Genomic DNA, 16427 nt, shown 5'->3' on the forward strand with positions numbered 1-16427 from the left:
GAACAGTCTAAATTTCCGGTTATGGAGTACAAAAGCTTTCAATATCCGGTAATTTCATCATTATACAATTTTGTTATTCTAGGTTTAATTTGTAATTCAGTAAATACAAAATATTCTTTTTTTTTTACTTCTATGATAAATTGTCTAGCTTTCATTAGTCAGGTAATCATTTCGTACTTTGATTTTTTATTATAATTGTAATTATAATATTAATTGTAATTTTATTTTTCATATTATAGTTGTAATCCCCTGGTAGAGGGGCAGAGAAGGTCTGATGGCCTTATCTCTACTAGGTTAAATAAATAAATACTAAATACTAAACAAACAATCCGTATGAATTTATTGAAACACCCTTGCACGAAGAGAAAATTGGATTCTGGGTTGCCATGTCACGAAGAAGGATCATAGGACCATTATTTTTCGATGAAACTGTAAATGCTATGGTATACAGAGAACAATTTTTGCAAAAATTCTTAGAAGTACATGATGATGAATTGCAAGAGGGATATTTCCAACAATATGTTGTTACTGCACATACTGCTGGCAGTACAATAAACTTCTTGGAAGAATTCTATGACACAAGATTAATAAACGGAGGATATGGCCCCCCAGTCGCCCGATTTGAGTTTTGGTTTATTTTTTGTGGGTTTACTGTAAAACAGCCGTGTTTGCTAAACATCCGGCAACAATAGAGGAACTAAAAATTACATTCAAGAAACTATAAATTCAATTTCAGAGAATATGCTTCAAAATATCTTAATAATATGCATAAAAGAATTGAAGCCTGCATTGTAATGAACGGCAATTATTTTCAGCAACTCGTTTAAAATTTCAAATTTGCTTATTTTGAATTGAGGTGGCTAGAAACTAAAGGATGCAAGTGACATTTCTAATAACATGAGTTAAGTGCATCCAGGTTAAGCTAAAGCATCTAAAATTTTAGTGGCAAAGGAATATATCTTTTAACCGCATCATACATTAAAATTTAAATTAATAATTTCACTGATTTTACGAAAGCTTAAATACTTTCAACCCCATTTTCTCAAAAGTAACTTAAGTGCACTGACATCCCTTTGCTTCTTACCCCCTCAATTTAAATTCACTCTCTATATTGTATGTTAACACCGGTAATATGCTGAATAAAGTAGACATTACATAATGAATACAAAGCCTGAAGAGTTGAGTTTGTGAAAAAAAAAATACTACTCTATTATATTTTGATAAAATACCGTAAAAGTAATGATCAAACTGAAAATGGTAATACCGTATTTCCCTGTAACATAAATGGATACACTATTTTTCTCTTCTCCTATAGCTAGTAAAATGATTTCTTTACATATTGCACTAGTAACACCAAACTCCTGTAATTGAAGCGGGTTAACAGTGTTTCCGAGTATAGCCAGGTTAATGTTAAAAATATTGTTAAAAAGAAAGTGATATCCCTGTACGTACGTACTAAGAAGAAAATTCTGCTTGATTGTAGTAGGACACGTGTGCACATGCATATGATTCATGTAGGCCTATATAAAACAAGGCGAGGCTGTGTGTGTTCACTTCCCTCTTAAACATGCAATAAATTAACGATCGCTAGTTGAAGGCGAAGAAAGATCTCCTTACATGCGTTCTTTTTATTGCTGTAACGGTCTTATTTAACGGCTTGACGTGAGAACTGAACTCTATCAATTTAGTTACGGCCAGTACATACTTGATTGTAACTAGTAAGGCGAACGGTATGCAAGAAAAAATTATGTTTTATTTAACGACATTCGCAACTGCCGAGGTTATATCAGCGTCGCCGGTGTACCGGAATTTTGTCCCACAGGACTTCTTTTACATGCCAGTAAATCTACTGACATGAGCACATAAATGTCATCGACTTCGACCGGGATCGAACCCGCAACCTCGGGCACAGAATGCCCGCACTCTACCCACTGCGCCATCTAGGTCGACGAGTGCAAGAAGTAGGCTATCATAAAAGTGTACATTATGGAACTTTTATTAGCTATTCGAAGTTTAATTGTGAAGTTAAGAAAAGAAGGAAAATCCATTAGAATAGCAGACAGCGTCAAGTAATCCACCTTCTTCTACTCAATAGTATAACAGGAATTTCAATTATATTACTTGTCACCACAGTGCCAAAGAAAATCACACGCAAGGATCATAGGTATATCATCCCACTAGCATAATCACATTGTAATAATCAATATCTATAAGTAATTGCCCAGCACTATATTAAGATTAACCGCTTTGTTATGGAAAATATTTCAATGTCATATATGACGATATTCCTGTTAAACAACCGCTGGTATTCCTTTGCATGATAACACAAATGAAGGGTAAAAGAAAGAAATAAAGGGGATAAATCCATTTTCGGTTTTTAAATGAAACGCTGAAACATAAGCTTTGCAATACACGTACATATCAGATTTTAAATAAAGAGGTTCGGTCTATATGAAAATGAAAGAAAAAGAAATGAGCCAAGCGGAATAAAGGAGATCAGTGCAACGGAAATGCTTAAATAATGGGATCAGTCCAGTATAGGAGCATGCAAGCAGAAACAAAGAGATCAGTCCGCGCGCCTTGTTTACAATTTGATGCTTACTGTCTATACAAGTTCAAACATATTTCAACCTGTATGTAATGTTATTAACCTTCTTTTTGCCTCAATGTAGCATCATACAGTGTCTTGTAAAGTTGTATTTGTTAGCAAATGTGTGATTTTTTACTGTTGTGTCCTACTTAATAATGGAAGAATACGATGATTTTGCGATGACCATGGGGAATAAGCAAGGTAAGGAGAAAGGCTTCTAGTAGGATGACAGATGTACGAAAAAAAAAGATTAACTTAATGACACATGTTCTAGGAGCAAACTCTAATTGCTAAATGAAGTGTTTTCAAGTTGAGCCAAACAATACCAAAAACTCAGTACTTCATAATTTTAATCTTATGACTGACAAGGATGAACAGGATTCATATTCGTGTGGACTAATAGGCCTATCTGTTCATACTGTAGCTAGGCGTCGCAATAGAAAACCAGAAGGAGAAGCAAGAGTTAATGAAGCAACATTTAAATACAGAGTAGGCCTACATGGAATTGTAGGTGATAACAAAGTTATTAGTGAGTTTGATGTTAGCAAGAAAGCATTTATGGCCATGCGTGGAATCGAAAAACAAAGTGGAACGCCTTATAAATGCTTTGAAGAAAAGTGGAGTTAGTCCGAAAAATAAGCAAGGAAAGCACAACATGCTTTGACGGTAAGTTTTGACTTCATAGGCTTGGAAATATTATTATATTTTTCGCCATTTTTAGTAAGTTTTTTTATCAATGTTTTAGGGCCGCTACCAGTGAGTGCAGAAAAGCATCGTGACTTACACTTGTTGGCGAAGTTTTGTGGGTGGAAGGCACAAGTCTATTTTAAAAATCTCAACATAAGTGAAAAACATTATGGGAAAACAGACTGTCAGAAATTATTGTTACTTTTGTTTTGACGTGTTCAAGCAAAATATATTACTGAATGTTTTTTATAAGAACATAATTAGCAACATGTTTTAAAAATAAAATAAAATGAAATCATTCTCATAAGTAAGCAAGGTAAAACGTGGATTCCTTTACGAGAGATTACTTTATTTTTACAGTGACCTAAATAAAGGAGATAAGTCCATGGGACTGAGCCCCTCAATTACAAGAAAAGATTGCACTTGTGTTCTTTTTTAAATTAAAACATTTTGATTGGAATGCTTTTGTTGATTTTTTCTATATACATATAATTATATGAAGTTTTCCCAATAGATTTAACTGAAGAAATAATATATTACAAAAATTGTAAAAAGGTTACTGGGTTTCATATACTTTAAAATGATTTCCTGTAAAAATCATAAAATGTGGACTTATCCCCTTTATTTCTCCTACCCTTCAAATGTGGACTGTTACTGTATGCGATCTACCGCGAGAAAATAAAGTATTCTGAAAGTAAGCCTATAGTCCATCTTCTCATCGCGCTTTGGTACTAGCGAAAGCTATGCTTTTCCTGTTTTGAGTGAATATCCCTCGACGAATTTTAATGTCAAAGTAACCTAGCATAACCCGCATACTATATATATATATATATATATATATATATATATATATATATATATATATATATAGAGTGAACCGTAAGTATTGTCATCAATTTCAGGGAGTTATTCCTTGAGACATTTCAAACAAAAAAGTTTAATCCAGTTCTCCTCGCTTTTGCTTCCTTTACGAGATAACAATTTGTTTTATATGAAATATTACATAGCGTATTTTGCGAAAGATATTTACTTTAATTCTCAATGTGCCAAGAAAGCGGAATACTGTGATCATAAATGATTGAAACATTTTCGATTTGTCCTTTTAATGTGCAGAAATTAGATCCGAACAAATGTAACATTGTAAAATTCCTTTGGAGAACGAAACGCCACATTTGTTCGGATCATATTTCAGCACATTTAAAGCACAAAACTGAAATTCTTTCAATCTATATTTATAATACAATATTCTTTTAAATTAACTGAGTGATTTTTCCAAAATACCGTATAAAATGTTTCATATAAAACAATTTTTATCTAAAAAAGGAAGCAAAACCCAGCAAAAGTGTACTAAATTTTTTGTTTTAAATATTTCAAAGAATAACCCTGAACGGAAATGCTATCGAGCTCGTGATTATGATTTTTTTTGTTTCATGTTCTGTAAGTGCATGCTCAATAACTTCCAGAAAATTACGCTCCCAAACCTGATTTTAACTGCTTGAGAATAAAGAACGTAATTTATATAGACGTATACCTATCTCATGACATAGTCACTGCATTTGAAATGATCCTGAAATAAAATATTTTCAATGACACAAAGAAAACAAGAACAACACAAATTATTATAATAGCAATACCAATTGTGTAACACGTAATCACAGTATCAACAAAACCACACTCAACAATACTGTTACCATCCCATTTGCATGCGCCCGTTCTTAGAATCAGACACAAAATATGTAACAGTTGTTGTTTAGTCAACTGTCCGAAGACAGGTCTGAACCTCACAAGTGATACCAAGAAGGTACAACTTATGAGGAAACTAGGCCAGGAGATAATGTGGTAGGGTGTCCAGTTCCTTTCCCCCTCCATTGCGTACATCGCCGACTAGTTACATGTTACACTAGTGAGAATTCAGATGCATACAAACAATTATTCTTCCTCTGACACATATCGTCAAGTGAGATATACTGCCTGATAATAGATGTATGGTATATATCGGGCAGAACCTCAATCAGAGGATTGTATAACAGTAACACTCAAAATTCTCGCAATCACACTGGAATTTTCGCATAATAATTACTAACGTACTCCCATTACTGAAATCACGAAGACATAATTGCACATTGATTGTTATACCCCACTCTTGATCCTGCTCGCACATTCACATTCTCAGAATCACACCGAAACTCATAGTAACATTGACACACATACACACACAATTCACGTTAACGCACTCACATACACCCATAACAACAATCACACTTACTCGTATAGGTCTAAACACAATATCACACACAATTTCACTACACTCATGAATACGCTGCGGATTTAGCATATTTTGCATGCTCTGTCCACCCCTTAAATTAGTGATAAGCATACAGAACATTAAGAGCCGGTTTCATCACCAAATGTTAAAAATGCACTAACCTGTTGCTTGTTAACACATGCTACAATTTTAACAATTGTATTAACATCTTTTCGTGCAGTTCGGATTCAACAACGATTTCCAGACGGATGTTAACTAAGATTTTTTTAAACTTTAGCGAAAATGGGGGATAGAATGAGCCAGGGAAGCCTTGCCAAAATTAAAATTAGGCCTACTCTGAACGAGTTTCATCCGCTTCATATTGAGAGAACTTGTACAATATTACGATCTCTTTGGCAATTACTATTTGAGGGGCTCGTGTGTAAAACATGGTAACTGACATTTTTGTCAAAAAAAAAAGACATATGTAGCGTACAATATGGTTTCTTACATTCTGCGTCTAATGGAGTAGTTTATTTTCCAACATCTCAACAAATGGCAGAAGTATACAGATTTTACTTTCCTGGTAACTATAAAAAGTTGCTTCTATAAAAGTTTACCTACCTATAACTTCAAACACTAAAACGTCACTTACCATGTTTTACTCCCGAACCCCTCATTTGTTGAAAATGAACAGCAACACTGTTGATGTGAAAAGAAATAAAGGATCCCGTTTTACTAATATAGAAAAGATTTTTGTTGGATTTGGTAACTAAATATAAAAATAATTCGGAATGCAAGAAAACAGACGGTGTGAAAATCAAAGCTAATGATGACGAGTGGGTGCTGATTCACCCAGGAAGTTTGGAGTAGCAGCCGTCAGATTAATTATACGTCATGATTGCATAACTAAACACCTACACAGAATAGGTATCCTCCAGTCACTTATTTGTATATTGTGCGGGCTGAATGAAGAGATTGATGGGGAGCACCTCGCCAGATGTCCAACCATCCAGAAAGAAACTGTCTACGAAAAAATCGGAGCGAAGCAGGACGAATGGCTTCATCGCCAAATACCCAGCATTAGAAACTTTGTTCCTTGCATATTTTCTGTGTTTAATGCATGTTTTCCCAAGTTTTTTAGAATATTTGCACGGTTTTTGGTGCTTATGAATCTGCAGCCTACTAATAATAGATCACACTGCCATATTCACACAAACTAAAGAAAAAAATTAATGCAAGACAGACCTTTAGCCGAACGATGGCACCGGTGTCGTCGTGTGTAGCTGGGAAAGTGTTACTTCATGTGAATAATATCAGACAACTGGGAGGTCTTCTTCTACACTGGAATCCACAACGCTGCGAAGCATATTCTTATGAAGTTCTTCAGTGGCGTTTTGTTCTTCCATCACGTCCTGTTCCTTGATTTCTTGTCTGTTTTCTTTTTTCTTGATTTCTTGTTCCTTTTCTTCTGTCTTGGTTTCTTGTGTGCCTTTTCCTTCTTTGACATCTAGTTTCATTTGTTTTACCTTTTGTTGTTCAACTGATTCTCTGCGCCCAATCGCCTTGCAAGAATCGCATTGCACCTGTAAAATAATCAGATTGGTTCCTCAAAAGTTACTGTAATTTGTGAAGTACAAACACAAGGTTAATTTCGGATTTTCTATATAGAAGCTTTAACTAACTTGTCATATCGCAACTATCTGCCAGGAAAAATTACCATTGGGTTTCAGTTTTCCATTTTGCTTCTCTTTAACCGTTCACAGTATAAAACTAAGAGCTCGGATGTCTACCACTGTGGTCTCGTGGTAGCGTGTTCGCTCCAGAACCCAGCAGGCCGAGGTTCGATTCCCCGCTTGGGATGAGTTGCCTGGGTGAGTTTTTTCGGGCTTTTCCCCTTACATCTATGGATGAATATCAGGTAACTTTATCAGACTTATGGAACCACACTCATTCTCGCCACTTCGTTTCCCTCCTCATCATCCTTTCCTAATCATTCCGGTTGTCTTCCTTGGTTTTCAGATCGCGCCTGCTGAGGCCTTTCGAGGCTACTAACACTCTGGATATGTCAAAGCGTGGTAGTTGGTGACGGGAGAGCTGGCCTACACCTCAAATCTTTGAGACTCCGGGAGGAATGGTGTACACCTCACACCGTTTGAGGGGGGAATGTGGGGGGCTGTTGGGTTGGAATGGTACACGGACTTGGAGATACAGCAGGACTGGTCGTTAGGGTGTTGGCGGTTAGGTCGGTTCGGCGGGGGTGCGGTCGGTGGGCTTGCAACTCATCCCAGGGTCTCACAATAGACCTCAGGTCGCGGTGCATAGGGATGTTTCCCTCTCGGCCTCACAGAGAGAAAAAAAGAGCTCAGATCTCGCCAATCAGTAATTGCATCTTTGTTGTAGTGGAAATGAAAACCAGTCTGGTATTTGCCTTGAGAAGAACTATTCTCAGATAGATTCTTAGTTATGAGTCAGAACTCACTAAAAACCCCGAACTCTTTGGCCGCATAAGGCACTGAAAACCGAAACCTCCCGAAAGAGTTTAGTGCTTTATACTAAGCGAGCAATTTGATCAATAAGGAACATTTTGTTTTCAGTTATTTTGTGGGTCAATGTGAATATTCGATTTCTCTCAACGTCAAAGACCTGGTTCAAGAATAACTCGTTTAGCATTATTCTTAAAAGCAATTGTATTCAAATAATGAAAATACTATCATTTTGAACCAGGGAGCACACATTTAGATGCAATTCGTTTGACCGTTAATTAACGAAACACAAATAACACATAAATCCCTTGTGGTGTAGGAAGATATTGAAGATTGGCCACGAAACACATATTGTTGCCAAAAATATCGAATTTATTCAAATTACTGGAATAATTAATGTAGTCCTATAACTTTGCAATGATCAGAAACACACAAGATCAGAAGTGTGGTCGGAGGCACCGATTTTGGCAGATGACCTCAATGACATTTCCAGTATGCGAGCCAATGTTTTGTGAGAACTGCAAGAATGAATTGCGATAAGGTTGTCTGTCCTTGTTTATATGTTCACATTCGCCTCTCGTATCGTTATTATGAATTAATAATCACACCACGGTACAGTCCGACTCAAAGAATACCTTAAATACATGTAAATGACTTTCGTTCGCATTGATTTTACAATATGTTTCCTACAATTTCTAAATTAAAAGGAAAAAGCATTGCATTGCGCATATATATATATATATATATATATATATATATATAATCCTACCCTTACCAGATCAATATACAAGATTTGTCCAGCAATAATCTAGGGATCTTCTACTGGTGGTGCGACAATTCAAGTTAATAAAATTACGGTTCTTATTAAACAAAATATAATTTGGTTAATTGGGAAAAACTGCATGCTGCGAAAGTTAGATTTATATAAAGGTATAATAAATAGAATTGCAATGGATATTACAAGGGCAATAATTTCTTACCACGCACATTATGAATAGAACAGAGAAGAATGCATTTTAAAATATTCGAAACAGTACAAAATATTGGAGAAATCAACTTTGCCTGCACAAATTGCACCAATTGAAAAATATAATTACCATTCACAATAAATACTGTATTTTATGGATTGTAAAAAGTTGTTTATTAATCTAGAGGTATTGGCTGATGATTATACTAAATTCCAGGACAAAATTCATTCATATGTAGAAATTGCACTTTGGATTTTACTAAATTTGTAGGCCTACTATCAAAAGGTGTTACATACCCCTTAAATATTGTACATGTGTTACCTGTGTCTATGTATATTTGCGGTATCCGATGTTTCATTTTTTTTTAATATAATTCATAGTATTGAAACTGCCATATTGAATTCACACAAATTGTATTATTTTTTGCTTTTCTATGAGTCTTCCTATAATTTTGAAATAGGCTATGTAACCGAGACAAGCAACTAATATAAAACTAATTCACTGCAAAGAGAAATATTCTGAGTGTAACAATCAGCTTGAATGCAATAGTGTTTCTCTAATTAATTTATCTTGTTTTTCTTTAATTTTTCATCAAAGTACAGAGAATTGTGTAACTTCTTTCACCAAATGTTAATATCTGATATATTTTAACGTAAAATTTGGTGAATTAAAGATATTTATAATAAATAATCTTCTTCTACTTATTTGTTTACTATTACTAATGTATTTTTGCGAGGTCCAAATTGGGACACTATGAGTCCAAATTAGGCAACCGGTTTCCCAATTTGGACCATTTCCATGATTTTGGTTTTATTTTTTTATGTTTATTATGAATTGTGTAATTTAAAATATAAGACTATAGGATGAAAATACATAGAATGTAGAATGTACTACAACATATTTTGATTTAATTTAATCATTATTAAAGACATGGGATTAAAAAACAAAAATCTGGTCCAATATAGGCAACCTTCCCCTATAAACAAAGACAGACAGCCTTATCGCAATTCATTCTCGCAGTTCTCACAAAACATTGGCTCGCCTACTGGAAATGTCATTGAGGTCATCTGCCAAAATCGGTGCCTCCGACTATACAATAGGAGCCAAAGTGTTCTATTGCGAAAACTGTGACTAAAGTGTGACAATATTTTATAAAAGTTTTGTTTCGTCTCATCTTAGCTGCTATAAAAAACTGAATTCATGGTTTTCGTTCCACGTTCTTTTTAAAGTTTTTCAGTTTTTTATTTGGTCAGCCAACGGGAGAAGAAGGATAGAGTTTAGAGTTTATAGTTAAATAATGGTATTCAATTGTCTTGATATGTTTTGTTTTCAGTGTATATAAATTGTTTTGTTTGATTAGCCCTTAAACTATGGTTATTTTGAAATGTTTCAGTTCTGTTTAATCACACTATAGAACAAATAGGGCCTAAATTGTTTTCCTTTTATTTCTGTAAGATCGTAAATCATTAAGATAGAAATGCTGAAGGTCTTAGCCTGATTACAAACTAACAATGATGTATTTCGTTTTTTTGTGTTAATGAAATTTCTGAAGATTTTTTAAGTGCCCTAGTGGTCTTGCTTGGGATCGAATACATGTTCTGTAGTCCATATGCCAACACACTACTCCTATTAATGCAGAAGATATTGTGTATTGGCATTTATTTAGATGTGGGTTGTTATTTAACAATATTATTCTGCCGCCCATTCATGGAAACTACGTGGCCCAAAGAAGGAAACGAGTCCCCTTCATTGGGCCGATGATGCTTACTGTTATTTTCCAAATATTTCATTAACATCGAATACTTATAACTTCTATTTGATCGTAGTGAAATATAGTTAAGTTTGCTTGAAAAAGGAAATAAATATGATTTCATCCGAGGATATTATATGAGATTTCTTTTAAGTGGCCCATTGATAGCAACCTTACCCTATTCTGTTATTTGTTTTGTTAAGCTAATCCATTCATAAGTGTGTTTCTAATACATAAGCAGGCCTATTTTCTTCATTACGAAACTCGTTCGTATTACAATAACGTGTATATTTTTACACACAGAAAAATATATTAATTTTTTGCACTTTAATTTTTAATTTCCTCATGATTCACAAAGTTGATACTGTATAAACATTATTTAGTAGTTACTATTTCAATACAATATTCTGAAAACACATAAAAACAAAATACTAATAATTGTGTGCAATTCTAAATATTTGATTTCTTGTATTGCGTTCACATTACATGATAATAATTATTACATTTGTGAAATGGCTACAACTTGCGAAATATTATAAATGATAATATAATCTAAAGTCTGATTAGTGTAATATGTTACTATTCAGCGATGTATGCACTGGAGGGGGAAAGAGAACTGGCCACCATAACCCATTATTTCCTGGCTTAGTTACCTCATAGTGATGCCTCATTGTTGTCACTTATGAGTTTGAGACCCGTGTTCGGACAGTTAACTAAACAAAACAACAATATTCAGTAAGTCAGGTATTTGTAATTAGTAGAAATCACGTTATTATTTTATTTGTTCTTTTAAGTTTTACTATAGCGCAAAACGTGTGAATGGAGGAGTAAGTTATTTGGCACAGGATCATACACCAAGCAGGTTCTGAGGGGTATAGGAGTCGGGGTAGTGAATGAGGGGTTCGCCACTTCCGCCTATTTCTTCTGCCCCTAGTTTAAAAATCATATTATTTTAGGTGACATTAATATTCAAATTTTAGAAAACAATTTAGATAACTCTGGCAAGAGATATTTGAATATTATGCATGAATTATGTTTTTTAAAATACTTAAATGCTCCTACTCGATATAATGCATGCCTTGATCATATATTCTTCAAAACATCTATTAGGCCTAACTTAGATTTCAAATCTGGAGTATATAATAGTGCAATTACAGACCATTATATGGTATTTGGACTAGTCACTATAATTATAATTATTATTATTATTATTATTATTATTATTATTATTATTATTATTATTATTAGGCCTATTATTATTATTATTATTATCATTATTATTATTATTGTTACTATTATTTCTATCATCGACATTGTTATTGATATCCGTAAAATTTATGTAGACTCTACTGAACTGTACCCGAGCACGAGCATATGCTCATTTCGGGTATCTATTCATATGTACCATTTCAAATGTAAATTGTGAATAAATTTGAATTTGAATAGTAGAACAAAGGTATTCAATTGTCATGGTTGCAGACCAGCACAATTTCAAGAAAAGTTTGCTAATATAAGAAATTTGTTTAACAAAATCCGAACTAAATATTTGAATGTTAAAACAGCTTTGTTCCTGAACCATTTGGAGCAGGTTTACATCATATTTACAAAATAAGCTTTCATAAATTAACATTTCTGTTTATATTTAATATGGCACTAAATAAAATACAGTCTGCATAATTAAAGTTTGTCAGCATCATCAAACACTTACCTGAACCAAATAATTAGATAACTCTATTTTTCGCACTGAAGTGAAAAAAGAAAAGCTTTTATAGTATTTGAACTAAATACTGGTTACAATGACAACACAAGTAACGACATTTCTACATATTATGGTACAATATTACACGTTCTGCTATTTAATATTTTTTCTACGGTGGAAAACCTATGAAAGTGCAAAAAGTGCATAAATTAAGTAGACAGGAAAATTGATGTTTGAAACTAGTTTTAAAAATAATTTACAATAATGTATAGCTAGCCATGGCAGCACTCACAACAATTTTCTTTGACTGCATTTGAAAGAATGGACAAATTTGGATTGGGAACCATTTATTTTATTTATTCTTTTTATTTATTTATTTTTATTTATTTTTTTATTTTTTACTCCTCGAATTCATTGACGCTAAGTGTTCAATGACTAAAGAAAAATATGAACAAGATTTCACTTGCTCTGGGTAATCTCGGATTGTTGGTGGAATAGGTGGCTTGATTTTCTTAAGTGTTTTCCGGAAATATCTCAATGAGCTTGTTTCCTCTGGCCTATAAAATGGGAAAAACCCTGTACAGTGCTGGTTGTAGAAATATTAGCATTTGGAGAAAATCGTGAAAAATATGAAGATTTTGTAAAATATGAAAGTTTTAACAAAATCAGACCAACTATGAGAAACGTTTGGTGTTAATGGCATTTGCCTCCTAAGGAGAGTGTGCATAGGCCTATTATTTTCATGCAAACGAAATCATACTGTGTACGTATTACGTTGGAGCCTCTATGTAGCAAAAACTGACCATCTGTCGGACGCTGGGAAGCCTTGTGTTCTGCCGTTGTCTCTCCCCTTCAGGGCTCTCTCCCCTAAGCTTCTCCTTGAAGTCAGACATAATCTGCAAAAAATATCAAACTTCAAGTGAGCTGATCACATTTGAGCAATTTTTTTTAGCCCTTTATATAGAGTACAATTACAAGTTTACTGGAACGAACATTTTATATTTCTAGTGCAAATCTTTACAACAGAAAATAAATAACTGTAAATAATTAATTAATCACCTATTACAGCTAATATAATTAATAACTTAAACACTGTCAGCGCAACAGCTCCCAAAGTTGTGTGATTAATGGGACATTTTATCGAAGTATCAAATTCGAGCAATGATAAATACAAAACTAACCGTTTGGCCAAACGGCACAACAATGGTTGTTCTGATTTGTAGACTGAAGATAGCCTATGCGCTGGGAAGACTCTTTGGATCACGGCTGTCACTGAATTTGTCCGAAACCTGAAAGTAAACACTGTCAAATTATCGGTTTCATGTGAAACAGAAGCAGAATTGGAATATCGTTATCAGTTTGGTAAACTTCGCCAAAGCTGCTGCGAATATTTTCGTACAAGACAATAGTATACTACAGCGCCAAAGCGGGCACATTTACTATCGCTTCGGCGAACGTTGTCTCAGTTTCAGTGCAACTTTCAATATTTCAAATTCAAATAACTGCAATTAACCTCTGATTGAGGTTCTGACTGATATGTAGGCTTATATATAACCAGGCAGTAGGCCTACATCTCGCTTGACTATATGTGCCAAAGGAAGAATTATTGTTTGTATACATCTGATATCTGATTAGTGAAATATGTAGCTACTCAGTGATGTATGCAGTGCAGGGGAAAAGAAACTTGCCACACTACCCGATTATTATCTCCTGGCCTAGTTGCCTCATGAGCGATGCCTTGATCGTTTCACTCATGGGAGCCAGACCTGTCTTCGGACAGTTCACTAAACAACAGAGCTGCAAATAAGATCTGTACTCTTATCCAAAAATGTGAAATGAGCAATTCTTATGCATTAAATATGTAAGAATTGCTTGTACTTCCTCATAAAAACTATACCGTAGAAGGTATTGTTTTTCCTTCACTGGCGTCTGTGAGATATGTTTATTGATAAACACGTGATTTCAATTTGGTTTCACAAAATCTCTCAAAATAAAAATGTTTGATACTTACCTCTACATTCTAATGCATATTTTAGTCCTAACCCTACTTGTTAAAACCCCCCCCATAACCTAACCTAATCTAACTAAACCTACTTGTTATTAATGTAGAAATCGATAGGTCTAGGACGCAACACTAGGTAGAGGGACCATATCTCTAGTAACTCGCCCTGCACCTCTCGCATGATGTGTTTTTAGTAGGTTATTTTACGACACTTTATCAACATCTAGGTTATTTAGCGTCTGAATGAGATGGTGATAATGCCGGTGAAATGGGTCCGGGGTCCAACACCGAAAGTTACCCAGCATTTGCTCATATTGGGTTGAGGGAAAACCCCGGAAAAAACCTCAACCAGGTAACGCATGATGTGTTGGTAATTAGTAAAGAGAAAGTGAGATGTGTCTTCTTTAGTGTAGTTTTTTGTGGACAATTTGCCTTTCTCCTCTACAATACCAAGATAACATAATAGAACTCCAGGACGTACTTATTATTGTACTAGAAAAATAGTCTGTTTCACTAGCATTGTATCCTGGACCTGTCTAGTGTTATTTAACGTGTAAAGGAAGGGGCTGCAACAGTGATTTATATATAAGTTACAGGTAACTAGCAATCGATTTTTATGTTTTAAGTATTTATGGCTCCAAACTAAACCCACGATTTTATCAACAGTAATCTCACTAGAGCTTTTGATTTATCTAGAGAAAATCAAACCTCTAGTGGGATTTAATTCACTATTACACGATTAGAAGAAAGTATATGAAGATTAGAAAAAATAAAGTACTCTATTACAATAAAATATTAATTGACTTATTAAAATTATACTTCACTAATGTTAGCTTCACCAAAATGATTGAACGGAGTCGCCATTTTCAGTTCACTATCTATGCGGTAAACAAATAATGATCACAAAGCATGTTTTAGGCCTATAGTAAATAATTTGCAGTTTGAAATGTTGGCAAACAAAGAAGCAAATGGTAGGGAGGTGATGAAAACAAAACAAAGTATAACTTATAAAGATTAGAAGAAATAAAGTACTCTAATAAAATAAAATAGGTATTAATCGACTTGTTGAACTTTCATTTCACTATGTTAACTTCACCAAAACATTTGAACGGAGCCGCCATGTTCAGTTGACTATCTATGCGGGAAACAAATAACGATCGCAAAGCATGTTTTATAGAACCGTAAAGAATTTGCAGTCTGAAATGTTGGCAAACAAAGAAACTAATGCTAGGGAAGTTATAATATTGTAGCGATAAACAGTCATGATTGGTTGAAACACGTCCTTTCATAATGTTTTATTGGTCAGAAGTAGTAGGCCTATGACGTATAAAAATGCAATAGTCACTATAATAGTATTACAAGGCCAGAGAAACAAATGAAAAAAAAATGTGCCTTTTTCAGTGTAGCTCTTCTTGAAATTACCGAACTGCTCGTTTACAAATTTGATCTTAAAACGGGCCTGAAGACTTGAGGAAATAGGGTGAATCTTCCATTTCCAGGGGTTTCTATTGAAGGCGACTTTGATAGAATGTTGCAGTTCATATGCTCTGATATTCGCTTCTATTCTACTCACAGCTGACAGAGAAGCAGGTGGTCGATTTGGATGAGTTTTGTTAAAAAGTGTGCACATCTTTTGTTGTGTACGTTTTCTGGCACCAAATCCGTCATCAGAATCTGTTCTCTCATTTTCTGTTAATTAGATATTGTTTATGTTTATTTTATTAATAAAATTGCTTTCAGAACACGAACACTAACAAAATGTAACAAGAATAAAATTGTTACCATTGCAACCAAACTCGTATTGGTTCGGTATAAAACGAATAAAGTAATGCATAACAATATTTTCTTTCAAATTAAGTTATATTAAAAAATAAGGTGTAACTTAAGAGTGTTCTCGAAGACGTCATAACTCGTACAGTAGTCACAAAAATATTTTGTTTCATTAATCTATTTATTACCGGTACTTTCTAAAAGCAAGATCTGACGTGTCTGAGCTTTGT

General features: G+C 34.2%; 1 protein-coding gene across 1 annotated transcript in view; it reads right to left on the reverse strand.

Annotated features, from left to right (window-relative positions):
• Nucleotides 1-16427, reverse strand: part of LOC138694204 (gelsolin-related protein of 125 kDa-like) — a 35710-nt gene that overhangs the window by 10092 nt on the left and 9191 nt on the right. The window contains exons 2-4 of the mRNA XM_069817764.1: nt 13607-13714; nt 13229-13321; nt 6771-7108 (exon numbers count right to left, since the gene is read on the reverse strand). Coding sequence (XP_069673865.1) covers nt 6839-7108; nt 13229-13318 — 360 coding nt within the window. The 5' untranslated portion in view covers nt 13319-13321; nt 13607-13714 and the 3' untranslated portion in view covers nt 6771-6838. The remainder of the gene's footprint in view (nt 1-6770; nt 7109-13228; nt 13322-13606; nt 13715-16427) is intronic.

The sequence above is a fragment of the Periplaneta americana genome, unplaced genomic scaffold, assembly GCF_040183065.1.
Source record: "Periplaneta americana isolate PAMFEO1 unplaced genomic scaffold, P.americana_PAMFEO1_priV1 scaffold_84, whole genome shotgun sequence".
Classification (NCBI taxonomy): Eukaryota; Metazoa; Arthropoda; class Insecta; order Blattodea; family Blattidae; genus Periplaneta; species Periplaneta americana.